The sequence below is a fragment of the Entelurus aequoreus genome, linkage group LG10, assembly GCF_033978785.1.
Source record: "Entelurus aequoreus isolate RoL-2023_Sb linkage group LG10, RoL_Eaeq_v1.1, whole genome shotgun sequence".
NCBI classification, from domain to species: Eukaryota; Metazoa; Chordata; class Actinopteri; order Syngnathiformes; family Syngnathidae; genus Entelurus; species Entelurus aequoreus.
Genome location: NC_084740.1, coordinates 39,139,077 through 39,157,179, shown reverse-complemented (window position 1 = coordinate 39,157,179; position 18,103 = coordinate 39,139,077). Strand labels below are relative to the sequence as shown.

Here is an 18,103-nt window from a genome sequence, read left to right as displayed (position 1 = left end):
TTTTAATGATTCATTTTAATGTTATGTTGATTGTTGTTTGTTCTTGGATGAATGAAATAAAAATATTATTAAAAAAAACAACACTTTATGACAAAGGTTTCCAAAACTGAAAAAAAGTTAAGCATGCGGGGGCCATTTTGCTATTTTTCCTTTTCAAAACCAGTACAATTTTGGGGAACATTAAAAGGTCCCAGGGACCCAAAAGGGTCTCAGTCGTGAAAGTGTTAAAAACAAGTCATATATTATTTTTTTTTACTTTCAACGCTAAAGTGTCTATGTATCAATTTCAAATCTATCAGTTGACAAAGTATTTTTGTTCCTTTTGTCAAAGAAACCCCTGTTTTTTTATGGCAACAAGACGCAATCTTTTCCCCCCCAAAACATTTTCTAAGTGGAATATTTAAAATGAAGTAATTGGAGCCTTAAAGGGGAACTTCTTTATTTGTAATTTTGCCTATTGCATTCAATTGTGTGTGTGAAAAGCCGTAGATGTTATGTGACTGGGCCGGCACGCAAAGGCAGTGCCTTTAAGGTTTATTGGCGCTCTGTACTTCTCCCTACGTCCGTGTACACAGCGGCGTTTTAAAAAGTCATAAGTTTCACTTTTTGAAACAGATACCGATAATTTCCGATATTACATTTTAAAGCATTTATCGGCCGAATCCCGAATAAGGATATCCTCGAGAAAACAGGAATGAAGACAATCTTTGCTCTCCTTACACAACGACGTCTGAGATGGCTTGGCCATGTAAGTCGAATGGATGATGCTCACATTCCAAAAGACATCCTGTACGGAGAACTGGCCTCTGGAACAAGGACTGTGGGAAGACCTGTCCTTCGTTTTAAAGATGTGTGTAAGCGTGATATGAATGCCAGTGACATCAACCCATTAAACTGGGAAGCTTCTTCAGCTGAACGTGGGAAATGGAGGAAGTTAGTGAAGGAGGGTGTACATCAGAGTGACTTAAGAAGAGTAAGACAGTGGGAGGAGAAGCGTGAATGTAGAAAGCTAACAGTCACACCCCCACTGAATCAACCACAGGGTTTCCCACACATTCATTTATTTGTGGCGGCCCGCCACGAAAGAATTACGTCCGCCACAAATTTAAAAAAAATTTAAAATAAAAAAAAAATAAAACAAATTTTGGTCCTCGCCAGCTTCTCAGGCAAATCATATAGTTGATGTAGATGCCCATATCAGCTGTTCAGATTTACTTTACAAAAGAGAAGTGTAGGATACTTCTCTTGTTGCCTTATATGTATTTGACTTTATTAAATGTATTTATATTAGAAACACAACATGTGTATATAACAAAGGGTGCAAAGTCTGCAGGCAGTAGGAAACACATGGTTAAGTGTAGGGAGTAAAACTGATGGCAGTCTAAAGTTCAAGATTTTTGGAGCTCTTTGTTCAGTGGATCAGATGTTTGATGAAGCTCTGTGTCTATCTACCACCACTACTGTTTTCTGTTTATTTGTTACTGACTGTGGCAGGACACCTCTGCCTCTGTTTCACTTTATGTTGCTGGTAAATAATATGGTTGTAGTAGTAGGCTAAAGTTAAATGATTTAGTATGCACTAATTAAAGGGGCAGAGCTTTGAGACATTTTAGCTTTTATATTTTATAAGATATATTTTTTGTAAGAACCACAATTAATAAATATATTTCAGTGAAAAACTTATTGTTCAAATCTGTATATAAATATGTACATAAAGTGTTGTAATTACCGTAATTTCCGGACTATAAGCCGCTACTTTTTCCCCTCGTTCTGGTCCCTGCGGCTTATACAACGGTGCGGCTTATATACGGCCTGTTCTTCTCCGACACCGACAAAGAGGATTTCGGTGGTTTTAGTACGCAGGAGGAAGACGATGACACAATGATTAAAGACTGACTTTTCATATACCGGTAGGCTGGTTATTTTGATAACGTACATGCGAGCACTTTGTATTACTTTGCACCGTTGTATTATTTGTACTCTGCACGAATGCTGTTCGCCATGTCAAAGATGTGAAAGTTTGATTGAAAGATTTATAGTTAATAAATGGGACGCTTTGCGTTCCCAAACAGTCATCTCTGTCCCGACAATCCCCTCCGTGGTAGCAGGAACCCCTATATACTACGGTAATTACACATCAAAACCCTGCGGCTTATAGTCGGGTGCGGCTTATATATGGAGCAATCTGTATTCTCCCCTAAATTTAGCTGGTGCGGCTTATAGTCAGGTGCGGCTTATAGTCCGGAAATTACGGTATATTGTAAAATGGATGGATGATGGATGGACGTTTAAAACAAAACTTATTAATTAGTAAGTATACATTTTGAGCTTTTTTAGAGAAAATCAAATCATTGTAGTAAATTATGCAAATTGCTCGATGATGTCATGGTAACCACGCCCACAGCCACGCCCCCACCGCCACAGGTATCTTGGCAGTTTATGGGAAACACTGAACCAACAATACAATATGTATGCAGGAACTGCAACAAAGCATGCCTGTCAAGAATTGGCTTATATAGTCACAACAGGCGTTGCACATGAATTGACATTTGAGCGCAAAACACTATTGTCTCTCGAGACAAACAGATGCCAGTATGTATGTATCGGCCGATAATATCGGCAGTCCGATATTATCGGACATCCCTAGAATTCGATAAATGGGTTGTACTTGTATAGCGCTTTTCTACCTTTTTTTAAAGGAACTCAAAGCGCTTTGACACTATTTCCACATTCACCCATTCATTCACACACTGATGGCAGGAGCTGCCATACACAGCGCTAACCAGGCCCATCGGGAGCAAGGGTGAAGTGTCTTGCTCAAGGACACAACGGACGTGACTAGGATGGTAGAAGGTGGGGATTGAACCAGTAACCCTCAGATTGCTGGCACGGCCACTCTCCCAACTTCGCCACGCCGTCCCCAATGTTAGGTACTCATTCCTAACATTGGCCCGTCTTCCTTCTCTTTAGCGAGGACTAGATCAAGGAAGGGAAAGCAACTCCAGACTTGAAGGTACGTCTGACTTCAAGGCCTTCAAAATAATAACCAGCAGGGGCAGACACCATGTGTCCACACTTCACACGTCGGGTGATTGACAGATCAAATGTCAGCACAAAGCACAGCAGGGTGGCCAGAGACCTTGGAAGGAATGGCCACAACCCAAAAGACCCAGTGAGCTTGTGTCTCGGGTCTACTGGACCAGCTCAGCAGGGCCTCCTTGCGTTCTCTACACAGGAGATGTTGACAGAGGCCACACACGTCCACATGGTCACCGCAATGAACCAACAAGTTGCTATAAAAAGCTGTGTAACCATGGCAACGGCCCCCAGTTGCTCTAAGCGTCCTCCGGTGGAAGAAGCGCCGCCCCGTGGGGCTCGTTAGTGTCAAAAGGACATTAGGTGTAAACAACCGGTGTGACGATGGTTAGGGAGGCTGTGCTGTTGGGAAATAACCATGGCCCATAAGAACTTCAAGCCTCCTTTTTGGAAATCTTTATTTTAATAAAACATAAGACATTTAAAACAAATTTGGTTCCGTTATCTTCCAGACTGCCAGAGAGGGCGCCGCTGCCTCGCTTGCCTCGCCGCCGTCAGCTCCAAATCAACCACATCAAACGCGTCCCACAAGATGGCCTCCATCTGCTCGCCGCCGCACGTCGCCGCAGCAAGCTGAGGGAATGAGTGACACACGCTCCTCGTGAGGACATTGAAACCATCTCCCGCGCATTCTTCGGACAAGTAACTCCGCGGTGTTCGTGTGACGCCCCCCGCTGTTCTGCACGGGTTCTCCGAACGAGAGTGCACGAGCTAGTCATCGAGCTGAAGGCCTGAGCTTCCCAGGCGTCAGGGAGTGATGTTTACAAACACACACTTGCACAGCCACACTGGCTCCTACATGAGTACACAGCTTTTTGGGGGGGACTTGGGGGGCCGCATTGGGCAAAAAGAATTTGGCCGGGGGCCGTAAGCCGATTGCATGTAAAGTAACTAATATATATAACAATATCTATCACCTTATGTAAATAACTATATATCTATATTTACACACACATATATACACATTTTTGTACATACACATATATACAGTCGCGATCAAAAGTTTACATACACTTCAGTGTTTCCCCCAGAAAATGTGTTAGTTAAGGTGGTGTCTCTCCAGGTGGATGGGTGGGTGTAAGGAACAGCGTAACTCGGCCTGACGCCATCACGTCTCCATCTCATCGCTGCCACCACAGCCTGGGGGGGCAATAGACTACAGACTGTGGTGAAGTAGGCCGGCTTCGTCGCGTGAGGAAGCCTACAATTTTTGGTTGTGTTTTCCGCTCCATATGCTGAATGCCGATATACCAGGGGTCACCAACCTTTTTGAAACCAAGAGCTACTTCTTGGGTACTGATTAATGCGAAGGGCTACCAGTTTGATACACACTTAAATAAATTGCCAGAAGTAGCCAATTTGCTCAATTTACCTTTAACTCTATGTTATTATTAATAATTAATGATATTTATCTTTGTGGAAACACTGATCATCTTAATTATTTTTCACAATATATATATATAGAAACAGATAAATATCAATATGCAACACTTTATTTTTATATTTTCTCTAAGTGCACATTTTTCAAATTGAACATTTTCAAATGATCACTTCTAAGACAGTCTTGTGAAATCACAATATCCTATTTTAACTAGCTAGCCACTAACATTTTTTAACAAATCATGAATTACTTTGCACCATGTTTGTACAAATAATAACTCATGTAAAATACAAAAGTCAACTCTCAAATTTTTAAATAAATCATGTCACACTTTGAACTGGACACCAAATCTGTTATCTGTTTCTTTGTCAGTTAGTGAAGACCAAGTCTTTAAAATATTTTCTTGGATTTTCAAATTCTATTTGAGTTTTGTCTCTCAGAATTAAAAATGTCGAGCAAAGCGAGACCAGCTTGCTAGTAAATAAATAAAATTTAAAAAATAGAGGCAGCTCACTGGTAAGTGCTGCTATTTGAGCTATTTTTAGAACAGGCCAGCGGGCTACTCATCTGGTCCTTACGGGCTACCTGGTGCCCGTGGGCACCGCGTTGGTGACCCCTGCGATATACTATATATATCTAGATATTTTTTCCGTAAAGTAAAAACAATACACTCCTAGTTACCTCAGATACTAAGTATGTCATTATTATGACTTAGTAAGTCAATATTTTGACTTATTAATTTACTAAGTCAAAATAATGACTTACTAAGTCAAAATAATGACTTACTAAGTCAAAATAATGACTTAATAAGTCAAATTAATGACTTACTGTAAGTAAGCGTTTGCAATAAGCGTTTGAAAAAAAAGAGTTAAAAGTGGGGCCACGTGCTGACATATGCTCATCTCATCATGCTTAATTTATTACAGCATTTGGGGAAGCCTGTAGTTGATTTTTATTATGTAAATGTTATATTTTTATCAACATGTGATAGCAGGGACCCTGCCATTCAAAACTAGGCTGCTACATTACTAATGATTAATGTAACTATAGCTGAAAAAAAAGTACAATAGCAATAGGAGAGACTATTCATCCCTGAACACCATGGAGTTCATGTAGGCTTTATGAGGCAGTTACATTATTATATCAACAGAGACAGAAACTCTTCATTTAACATAATGTCCTTTTTTGCTGCTTCAACACAGCTCAATCAACACAGAAAAAGGTAAAGTGAAATAACTTAGTTGTTAATTGTAGGTCAATAATGCTTGCGTTTCTCTCAGACAGACAGGGCTTTGCTGTCCGTTTAATGTGGGGCGCACACGCACGCACAGTGAGCTAACGTTACGCTAAAACCTAATTAGCCTTCACCTAAAGGACTGCGAGCGAGCTGAGCTGCCGCTTATGTTTCTAGAACGTCAACGGGCTCATAGTGATGTTACTTGTAGTTGACTGGGAGGTGTTTATTTTAATTTGGGGAGAGTCCGCTGCCTTATGCTCACCTGCCAAATACCAATCTGCTCACCCGCACCGTCTCTCCTCTCTGCCTGCCTCTGTCGTGAGCACTGACTCCATGCACTCTGAATACTCACTGCTGATTGGCTGTTACATGCGCTCTGAATACTCACTGCTGATTGGCTGTTACATGCGCTCTGAATACGCACTGCTGATTGGCTGTTACCGCTCTGCGTGTAACCAATCAGATGGTTCTGTGGGTGGGACAATGCTGGGTGCTGCAGAGACGTACTGACAGAGGCATAACGAAGCGTAGCAGCTTGTTAAGACGTTAGTTTAGGCGGTGGCTCTTTGTTGTTCAGGCAGCCGCCTGAACAACAAAGCGCTGCGGGAAACCCTGCACTTGGAAAGAACATAATGTCATGGCCGTCTTGAGTTTCCAATAATTTCTACAACTCTTATTTTTTTGTGATAGAGTGATTGGAGCACATACTTGTTGGTCACAGAAAACATTCATGAAGTTTGGTTCTTTTATGAATTTATTATGGGTCTACTGAAAATGTGACCAAATCTGCTGGGTCAAAAGTATACATACAGCAATGTTAATATTTGCTTACATGTTCTTGGCAAGTTTCACTGCAATAAGGCGCTTTTGGTAGCCATCCACAAGCTTCTGGCAAGCTTTTGGTTGAATATTCTTGACAAAATTGGTGTAGTGCAGCTAATTGTGTTGGTTTTCTGACATGGACTTGTTTCTTCAGCATTGTCCACACGTTTAAATCAGGACTTTGGGAAGGCCATTCTAAAACCTTAATTCCAGCTCAATTTTTGTTTCATCTGACATCACATGGACAAAGATAAGACCTTCTGGAGGAAAGTTCTGTGGTCAAATGAAACAAAAATTTAGCTGTTTGGCCACAATACCCAGCATGTTTGGAGGAGAAAAGGTGAGGCCTTTTATCCCAGGAACACCTTACCTACCGTCAAGCATGGTGGTGGTAGTATTATGTTCTGGGCCTGTTTGCTGCCAATGGAACTGGTGCTTTAAATGGGACAATGAAAAAGGAGGATTACCTCCAAATTCTTCAGGACAACCTAAAATCATCAGCCCGGAGGTTGGGTCTTGGGCGCAGTTGGGTGTTCCAACAGGACAATGACCCCAAACACACGTCAAAAGTGGTAAAGGAATGGCTAAATCAGGCTAGAATTAAGGTTTTAGAATGGCCTTCCCAAAGTCCTGACTTAAATGTGTGGACAATGCTGAAGAAACAAGTCCATGTCAAAAAACCAACACATTTAGCTGAACTGCACCAATTTTAATAAATAAATAAGAGTTGTAGAAATTATTGGGAACTCAAAACAGCCATGACATTATGTTCTTTACAAGTGTATGTAAACTTTTGACCACGACTGTATACACATATATACCCGTATATACATATATACACACATATATATACATAAATACATATATTTATACACATACACACACATACAGTACAGGCCAAAAGTTTGGACACACCTACTCATTCAATGCGTTTTCTTTATTTTCATGACTATTTACATTGTAGATTGTCACTGAAAGCATCAAAACTATGAATGAACACATGTGGAGTTTTGTACTTAACAAAAAACGGTGAAATAACTGAAAACATGTTTTATATTCTAATTTCTTCAAAATTCTCTTGATGAGCTTCAAGAGGTAGTCACTTGAAATGGTTTTCACTTCACAGGTGTGCTTGAAGCTCATCGAGAGAATGCCAAGAGTGTGCAAAGCAGTAATCAGAGCAAAGGGTGGCTATTTTGAAGAAACTAGAATATAAAACATGTTTTCAGTTATTTCACCTTTTTTTTGTTAATAAGTACATAACTCCACATGTGTTCATTCATAGTTTTGATGCCTTCAGTGACAATCTACAATGTAAATACCGGTAGTCATAGAAATAAAGAAAACGCAATGAATGAGGTGTTTCCAAACTTTTGGCCTGTACTGTAATATATATATATATATATATATATATATATATATATATATATATATATATATATATATATATATATATATATATATATATATATATAATGGATATATATCTAATAAATAGTATGATTGGATATTAAGAGTATGTGAAAGTTCCACTCCTACTTTGTTTCCTTACTTACGAGACGACCTCCCTAAAGTTTTGTCACCAATCAGAAACATCAAGCAGCTAACATGCGCCAAATTTGTATAAGTGCAGAAAGACGGTCTTGCATTTTTCCCATCATGCATTGCAGGGGATTTAAAATGGGTGTAATTTTGAATGATGTGTTGTGATTTGACTTTTTTTTTTATAATATCCACAAATTTCAGTAGGCAGATTGTGTTATGTGTGACCATGTGTGTTGACTCTGTGTTAGTTTATTTGTGCCATGAGTGGGAAAGGTTGTTTGGATAGAGTCGTAAATAAAAATGCTGTGCTGTGTACACTTCAATGTGCAATTCATGGTCATTCCTTGATTCACTCACAATGTCCGCAAGATGGCAGCAAAGTAGTGGCACTTATACCCTCGGATTCCTTATTAAACTTGTGACGTCTTGTGGGGCCAAACTGAGCACGCCGGCGAGCCGCACATGGCCCGCGGGCCGTCCTTTTGACACCCCTGCTGTAGCATCTAAGCCAGGGGTGTCCGCATGCAGAAAAACTAAATAAATATGCTAAAAGGGTCAAAATATGCTATGCGACTTGAACTAACCTGCTTAGTTTTGTGTTATAGCTGACCAAGCAAACAAGTATAATATTCTACAATATATCGAAGGCCAATAAAAACAAGCTGAGGCAGACCGAGCTCTCTGCTGACGACTTACGTGACTTAACATGTCGACGACTCGCTTCATCTTCTCCATTAGCTCGTCTGCGGCCTGCCGACACTGCAAAACGCTGAGAGGCTCCACACCATTCGCCGCACCTGCGGAGAAAAGGTGGCGATGACGGTCAGGTGGTGACACTAAAGGTAGAGAGTGGCGGCCAAACAGGAAGTTAATAGTCTGCAAAGGGCCGAGAGGCAACAGCGCACGACTCCGCTGTGGACAGGCGTGATGCTGAAAGTAACCTTTTCAAATCCATGAAGGACATGAATTCAACAAGTAGCTTTTCTTTCCTGCTGATATGACTGTCTTCCAAGATGTTGTGTTGTGAAAGTGTTCAGGCTTTAGCAGGTTTCAGCAGATATCATTTTATGCTTTCTAATGCGACTGAAAACAAATTTAATGCCCATGTCCTACTGCAGATAGGTCACCAGGCCAAGCAAGGCCTTCTCCCCTGGCCTAACATAAATCATGATCATAAATTGATTAGTTAATTTTGTTTTTAATTTACATCCCTTAATACAGTGTTTTTCAACCACTGTGCCGAGAGATACAGTCTGGTGTGCCATGGGAGATGATCTAATTTCACCTATTTGGGTTAAAAATATTTTTTGCAAACCAGTAATTATAGTCTGCAAATGATGTGTTGTTGTTGAGTGTCGGTGCTGTCTAGAGCTCGGCAGAGTAACCGTGTAATACTCTTCCATACCAGTAGGTGGCAGCCGGTAGCTAATTGCTTTGTAGATGTCAGAAACAGCGGGAGGCAGCGTGCAGATAAAAAGGTGTCCAATGCTTAAACCAAAAATAAACAAAAGGTGAGTGCCCCTAAGAAAAGGCAATGAAGCTTAGGGAAGGCTATGCAGAACGAAACTAAAACTGAACTGGCTACAAAGTAAACAAAAACAGAATGCTGGACGACAGCAAAGACTTACTGTGGAGCAGAGACGGCGTCCACAATGTACATCCGAACATGATATGACAAGCAACAATGTCCCCACAAAGAAGGATTAAAAAAACTGCAATATTCTTCATTGCTAAAACAAAGTACCGTATTTTCCGCACTATAAGGCGCACCTAAAAACCTCCAATTTTCTCAAAAGCTGACAGTGCGCCTTATAATCCGGTGCGCCTTATATATGGACCAATATTGAGCCACAACAGGTCTTGCAACTACGGGATGCATAACGTAACCCCAGCCTCTACTGTAGCGTCTATTCTATGCGCCTTATAATGCGGAAAATACGGTAGACGCGGGAAATATCGCTCAAAGGACGATATGAAACAGCTACAGGAAGATACCAAAAAAAGAGAAAAAGCCACCAAAATAGGAGCGCAAGACAAGAACTAAAACACTACACACAGGAAAACAGCAAAAAACTCAAATAAGTCACGGCGTGATGTGACAGGTGGTGACAGTACACCTACTTTGAGAGAAGAGCTATAGTGATGCATGCTTGGTTATGGTTTAAAGTCAAATCAAACAATTGCGACAACGACTTTTTACTGTCAACTGAGTTTTTTATTGATTTCTGCTGGTGGTGTGCCTCCGGATTTATTCAACGCAAAAAATGTGCCTCGGCTCAAAAAAGGTTGAAAAACACTGCCTTAATGTATAAAAGTATTCATCATGGTCTCTTCAGTGTTGCTGTTTTTACGTTTCATCCAATCAGAACTGAGTTAGCAGAAATCTGCCTGAGGCCTTCTGAGTCAACAATGCGGCGGTCTGTGCGGTGTATGTGACAGTTGTGATAGCCCTTTAAGACCACGAGTTGTTGACAGTAGCCCCTTCTAGGTTCCCAACCGTTGGAACTCTTGCATGTGCCCCCTGTGATTGGATACTCACTTGTGACTCAGAAGTGAGCATCCAATCACAGAGAGTGAGTTGCAAGAGCAGGAAGTGCCGCACCGGAGCCAGAGTTGGCTCGCAGAGGAATCTGATATTGTACGAAAGCCTATTGTGTGCTTTTAACCAGTTTTGTAATGTTCCTATGCATTTAGGTTGATAGGTCAATCTGTGACGTAATTTCCCCTTTAAAGCACGTCTTTGTCAGAATAGCCGGTTTCAATCAGTGGTGGCAGCCAGCCTTGTGTGCGTTGACGACTAAATCAATAAAGATGATTAAAGGATTCTCTGGCCGGAATCTGTCCATCGTGTCCCAACTCTAAAAGAACTACTATCCCTTCCTTACATTGGTCCTTCGAGCCGGATAGAGTTCCACCATCAGACACTATGGAGTCATCACCTGCTGATCACCAGCCCTCTGTCAGGCCAAAGAGAGACATTCGACTACCACAGCATTTGGCCCCTTACGATGTCACCCTCCTTCCCTCTCAACTGCCTGCTGCCCAAATCTCCTCACTACCAGTAGGACAACACGGTGAAGCAAGGCCAACCAGAGCTAGGAGTGCGTCAGAGTACCAGTCATCTGCTTCTTCACGTCGATCCTCTCGGCGATCGCATGGGCTTCAACTGCTCCAAAATATTCCGGATGTTCAAACAGCTGCCCTAGAGGAGCGAATTAAAGGTTTGGAGCTTGCTGACCTACAGCAAGAAATAGAGGAGGAAAGGAAAGCTGACTTGAAGGCGAAGAGATTGGATGCACAAGCTAAAGAAGGACAAAGACTACAAGAGGATGCTCACCTTGCCAAGGAGAATATGGCAAGGGAAATGGAACGGCGCAGAAGCTTAAAGAAACTGGAGAAAGACTTACACATTGCCCGTATTGTCAAGTCTTTCCTGTCGGAGTCTGAAGATGATGCAATGTCAACAACGTCAGCTCCGCCCGCTGCTGACATGCTTCAGCTCCCATCAATAACTCCAATGAAATCCGCTGCCGCTATCCCGATTACACAGCCATTGACAACGATTCCCATTCCTGTGCAAGGTGCACAAACTTGTGTCCCGACTTTAGTAGCCCCCACTACAGCTCCTGCATCTGTGTCTTTCACAAGTCAACATATGCCAGTCATTCCCACATCTAGTTATGCATCAACAATGACACATGCAGCCGCAGTGCCACAAACCATGCAAACTTTTGTGCCACAACCACCAGTTCCAGCTGGTGCACCTCCTCCTCCTGCTGGGCAGTATGTTCAATACACATTACCATCTGCTACTCCAGCCCCGGCAGCACCACTCAGGTCCTACCCGGGCATCGAGACGCTGATCGCTACTTCCTATGGCATTCCCAAACCAGTACTTCCAAGGTTTGAGAGTGGCCGGGAAAGTGATTTCGCCCTACTCAAGATGGCGCTAGAGAACTTGATGAATAGTCATCCTCACCTCAGCGAGCAATATAAATATCAAGTTCTACTAAATCAGCTCAAACTCCCTAACGCTCTGCAGTTAGCCAAGTCATTCATGTATGACCCAAACCCGTACACGGCTGCGCTAGGGGCTCTACAAGACAAATATGGCCAGCCTAGACAACTAGTACAGAGTGAACTAGGAGCTATTCTTAACTCACCAGCCATCAGAGTGGGGGATGCAGAAGCTTTCGACACGTTCGCTCTCTCAGTTCAGACCTTAGTTGGCATGCTGCGGACTTTAGAGGGACCCCTTGGATACGAGCTCAAATGTGGTTCTCACGTTGACCGTCTAATAAGTAAAATGCCTCCTGCACACCGAGATGGATTTATGGAATACTGTCTTTGTCGAGGCATCCTACAGCCAGGTACCAACCAAACTTACACCCTGCCCGACCTGGCATCCTGGCTCCAAGTTAAAGCTCAAGCTAAGCGCCTGGCCAGCCGAGTCACTCACCTCTACAACCCGGGGCCTCCTCCCACCAAGAGGGATTATAATAGTCCATGGCCCAAACAAAGGACAGCATCAGTTCTCCTATGTTCTGGTGAGACTGGTAGCAGCCAGAGCACCAATCTGACAAAGTCACAACCCTTTAAACCTAGTCCTTATTGTCCATTTTGCAACAGTAAGGAGCATTATCTCAACTCATGCCTGGACTTCAAGAAACTGAATACCAGTGAGATCAATAAGTGGATCCAAGAAGGTAACAGATGTTGGAAGTGCGGTCGTGGCCACAAAGCTGCAGCATGTACGCTTGAACGCCCTTGTAACTTATGCAAAGAGACGCACCTCACAGTACTGCATGACACGATCCAAGAGTCATCTCAACAAGTCCTGATGATGAGTAACCAAAATCCCACAGTCTACCTGGAACAGCCTCGAAGCCCTCAAAGAGTTTTGCTGAAAGTTGTTAAAGTGCTCTTACAAAATGGAGACCGCACTCTAGAGACATTTGCTGTGCTCGATGATGGTTCTGAGAGAACACTCATTCTCCCCTATGCAGTAGAGCAGGGGTCACCAACGCGGTGCCCGCGGGCACCAGGTCGCCCGTAAGGACCAGATGAGTCGCCCGCGGGCCTGTTCTAAAAAAAAAAAAAAAAAAAAAAAAAAAAAAAAAAAAAAAAAAAAAAAAAATTTTTTTTTTTTTTTTTTTTTAAATTAAATCTACATAGAAAAAACACAAGATACACTTTAAATCAGTGCATCAACCCAAACAACCTCCCCCATGCACACTCATCCACACCCACTCACACAAAAGGGGTTATTTCTTTCTGCTACCAATATTCTGGTTCCCACAACATAGACAACACATCTGCAAGGGACACAGTCCCTGAAGCACACATGATTGTATAGGCTGCTGGTCCACTAACATTTTCATTAATTACTATTTTTTATGTAATTATTTTTATATTGTTTTACTTTCTTTTTTATCCAAGAAAATGTTTTTTATTTATTTATCTTATTTTATTTTATTTTCTAAAAAAGGGCCTTATCTTCAACAGACCTGGGGCCGTACTTATCAAGCTTCTTAGAATTACTCCTAAGAAGTCTGCTAAGAGTTGACTTAAGAATAAATAAATTATTCGCTGAAAGCTGCACTTAAAAGTTAGTTATCAAGCGTCTTACTCACACTTTCAGCGAAGTGTAGGACTGAATCTTAAGTGTCACACTCAGAGCTGAATTACGACATTACTATGTGCCGTAAACGGAATTTTAGGTGACGTCATTTCTGCGTCCATAGAAATGACCAATCACGGAAGGGAACCCCTTGTCTAAGAATAAAGAAACATCTTGGAAATATTTAAGTGGACAATTGGAGTGTATATTTTGACAATAAACTACAAAATAATACAAAACAAACAAACAATATTGGCAATGAATCAAAAATAAATGTTTCCTTTTTGTTGCACCTTCCCTGCTTCCTGCTCCCAGACCGTAACAAAGAGGCAGGGGAGACACTTCTCCAGGATGTATGCTCGGGGCAACACCCTTCACTTTACCCGGCAGTGGGTCTCCACAGCGGACGACTTTAGAGTGAATGATGAGTCCGGCGATTAGTTGCAAATCTTGCTTTATTGATTGCTTGCACACAGCCAATCCAACACAAAACAAACTAGTCCCGGCTCGCACTCACAATACCGCTCCCTTTCTTCTCTCGCCCACACACTCACTGACGTCACTCACCTCACATGCTGTCACCTATTAAAGTGGCACACACATACGCTACTCTCATAACATTTTCTTTCCAATTCATTAATTAGGCAACTAATTTGAAACTGGTGTGGGTGGCTCTATATATACTAGTCCACTGCAGCCACATACAGAAATCAACAAGGAATCGAAAATTATTAAATCTGACAAAAATACCTGCTCTGTCTAAACGATACCGTTTGATCAGCTGCTCGTCATCAAACAAAGATGAACGTTCGCGCACGTCTCTCGCCTCAGTGCCATCCCCTGCTGGCAACTCCTAACCACTTAAGACACCTCTGAAGGTCTCTTAAATATCGTGGAGAGTAGGAGTGATTCTTAGACTTAAGAACGTTGATAAAAAGCTTTTATTCTTAAGTTTGAGAGTAGGACTAAATTTCGCAAATTCTCAGGACTTAAGTGTAAAATGGCACTCTAAGAAGCTTGATAAGTACGGCCCCAGGTTGTCAATGAAATTAGATTTGTTTAAAGGGTTTTTTAAACCAGGCCCAGTCCAGATAATGTCCAAGTCGGACTCAGCAACACACACCTTCATTCATGTACACAGAAAAAAATTAGGGAACACAACAGATTGCATATAATTTATAAACAAAATTACATTTTCAAAATAAGCATTTATGTACAGTCCAGATTATGTCCAGGTCACTCAAATTAGGGAACACAACAATAGATATCATATAATCTATAAACATAATTATACTTTCAAAATAAGCCTTTGAGGACTTCTCATCTTTTTTAAAATGTTTTTTGGCATCATTATCGTTTTCAACCATGTAACTTTCTAAAGTTAGAAAATACTGAATAAATGTTTTAAAGAAAGTAATACTAAGTGAATATCTGTTTTTGGCCTTAAAAATAAACATTTTACCGAGTACTATAATTAAATTGACTAAATCATGACTGTCAATGAACTCTCTTAAAATAACAGAAACCACATTAAGCTTCATAAACAAACCAATCCTTAAACACATTTTTTCAACTTCCACCCAAAACAAAGACACAATATGACAATACCAAAACAAATGCAGGGTGGATTCAGGCTCCTGACAACAAAATCGGCAATCATCTGACTCTGTCATATTCCATAATTTTAACATTTTCCCTGTGGGTAAGAAGTTATAAATAATTTTAATTTGAAAATAACGATTTTGCACATCGATAGTGGTTTTATAGATTAGTTTGAATATGGCCTCCCATGGCAACGGGCAGTCAAATAAGTCCTCCCATTTTCCATTTGTGTTGTATGAGGCAGCCTTCAAAGATTTCTTTATTAAATAAAAATTATATATTTTTCTATTTATTTTAGTTCCTTTTTGCCAACTAGAATTTTTTATTAGAGGTTTACAAACTAATAATTTAGTAGTTCCATAATTAATTATTTGTTTCCATCTTTTCCCAATTACTCCAGTTAGTTGATAAAATGAAAAGCTTGAGCAAGCATCACCATACATAGCTCTAAATTCATCATACTTCATAATTTTACCATTCTCATTGATAATATCATTGACAAAAATGATTTCTCTTTCAAACATATTTTTCCAAAAGAAAGGCTTTCCATCTATTACAATATTAGAGTTCATCCATATTAACTGCTGCAAAATATTGTCTCTTTTTTCTGGCACATAAAATTGAAAACACCACTATGAGTGGATTGTTTCCTTTATGTTTCCCAGCAGACTCTCTGGGAGGGGATCACTTGTAAAAAAGGATACAATTTATTTTGATACAGTACATGTTTTTTGTCCAACAGGACATTTGTGTACCACTCAATGTTTAAATACATCTTTGGAACAATTGATGCTTTTAAAGACAGACACATAGCGTCAAGGTTGAGAAGTTTCAGGCCCCCATATTCATACTCTTTGTACAAAACCTTTCTTTTAATCTTTTCTGGTTTGCCGTTCCAGACAAAATCGAAGACCCTCCGCTCATAAATCTTAAAAAAGTTTTGTGATGGAGCTGGTAATGACAAAAACAAATAAATAAATTGAGGAATAATTAACGAGTTGGCAATAGACATTTTACCATACAAGGTTAGGGATTTCCCTTTCCATACTTGCATAATTTTGTCCAGCTTTCTTAGTCGATTATCATAATTTACTGAGCCTAGATCTTCCAGATTTTCTGGGACAACAACACCAAGTATGTTAACTGGTCCATCTGTCCACAAAACAGGCACTTTGCATTCCATTCGAAAGGACGTTCCCTTTAGATTTACGATCCTTAACATTTTACATTTATCATAATTAAGCTTAAGGACAGATTGCTGTGAAAATATGTCCAAAAGATTAAGAAGGTTCCGCAAACAATGAGGAAAAATCTTATCTTTGTGAATCAGCCTTTTCTGACATGAACTTCATCAAGAACAAACACGGAACACGCCTCACTGATGCACATCTGCAAGACTCACTCAGAGTTGCAGTGTCAAGTTACACACCAGAGTACAACACACTAGTTAACAGCATGCAATGCCAGGCTTCCCACTAACTGACAAAGAAACAGATAACAGATTTGGTGTCCAGTTCAAAGTGTGACATGATTTAAACATTTGAGAGTTCACTTTTGTATTTTACATGAGTTATTATTTGTACAAACATGGTGCAAAGTAATTCATGATTTGTTAAAAAATATTAGTGGCTAGCTAGTTAAAATGGGATATTGTGATTTCACAAGACTGTCTTAGAAATGATCATTTGAAAATGTTCAATTTAAAAAATGTGCACTTAGAGAAAATATAAAAATAAAGTGTTGCATATTGATATTTATCTGTTTCTATATATATTCATTGTGAGAAATCATTAAGATGATCAGTGTTTCCACAAAGATAAATATCATTAATTATTAATAATAACAGAGTTAAAGGTAAATTGAGCAAATTGGCTACTTCTGGCAATTTATTTAAGTGTGTATCTAACTGGTAGCCCTTCGCATTAATCAGTACCCAAGAAGTAGCCCTTGTTTTCAAAAAGGTTGGTGACCCCTGCAGTAGAGCAACTACAACTTGCTAAGCATCCTGAAACCCTTCACCTGAGAACTGTTCAACAAGAAGTGAAAGTGCTCAATGGTTCGTCAGTCAGCCTTCACGTCTCCCCCATCTTCAAGCCAAGCAAGAAGTATTGGATTAAAAATGCCTTCACAGCTGAGAATCTGAGCCTATCTCAGCACACATATCCAGTAGCGGCCCTCCAAAAACGCTACGAGCACCTCAAAGACCTTCCTTTGCTGCCTATCCATCGAGCGCAACCGCTACTCCTCATAGGTTCTGATATGTCTCAGCTTCTTGCTCCTACAGAGCCGGTGCGAGCAGGCCCATCTGGCGGCCCCATAGCAGTCTGTACCAACCTAGGCTGGTCCCTACAAGGTCCGTCTGTGATTTATGCATCTTCCCATCAGCCTTCCTGTCTGCACGTTACCACTGAATCCCCATATACCGAACTTTTCAAGAATGTGTAACGTCTCTGGCAGACCGATACTCTCCCTTACGTCAGCGAGAAGATTGCATCTCGTTCCAAGCAAGACCAACAAGGTCTCTCTCTTTTACAGACTGACTCTAAGCGTGTACCTGTTGATGGTATCCAGCGCTACGCGACACCCCTGTTACGTCGCCAGCCAAGCACTATGCTATGTGTACCCTCAGATGCTGTAATGCCAAACTTGCGCAGCATTGAACGCAGGTTGGCCAAAGACACTCACCTTGCAACCTCTTATCGTAGAGAGATGGACAAACTTATCAAAACAGGATACGTTGCTGAGATTCCTTCAGAGGAGGCAGCAAAGAGTACTGAGTCGTGGTACGTACCACATCATA

The 18,103-nt window shown here is 40.9% G+C and overlaps 2 protein-coding genes across 6 annotated transcripts in view; one reads left to right on the top strand and one right to left on the bottom strand.

Moving 5' to 3' along the window:
- The window catches only part of pgm2l1 (phosphoglucomutase 2-like 1), a 36,205-nt gene extending 29,017 nt beyond the window's left edge, over positions 1-7,188 (top strand). For both annotated transcript variants that reach the window (XM_062060822.1, XM_062060820.1), the window contains one exon: positions 3,549-7,188. The gene's annotated coding sequence lies outside the window, so the exon portion shown is untranslated. The remainder of the gene's footprint in view (positions 1-3,548) is intronic.
- Positions 3,470-18,103, bottom strand: part of wdr62 (WD repeat domain 62) — a 51,058-nt gene continuing 36,424 nt past the window's right edge. For all 4 annotated transcript variants that reach the window (XM_062060814.1, XM_062060817.1, XM_062060815.1 and 1 more), the window contains 2 exons: positions 8,778-8,878; positions 3,470-3,669 (listed from right to left, as the gene is read on the bottom strand). In XM_062060814.1, coding sequence (XP_061916798.1) covers positions 3,538-3,669; positions 8,778-8,878 — 233 coding nt within the window. In that variant the 3' untranslated portion in view covers positions 3,470-3,537. The remainder of the gene's footprint in view (positions 3,670-8,777; positions 8,879-18,103) is intronic.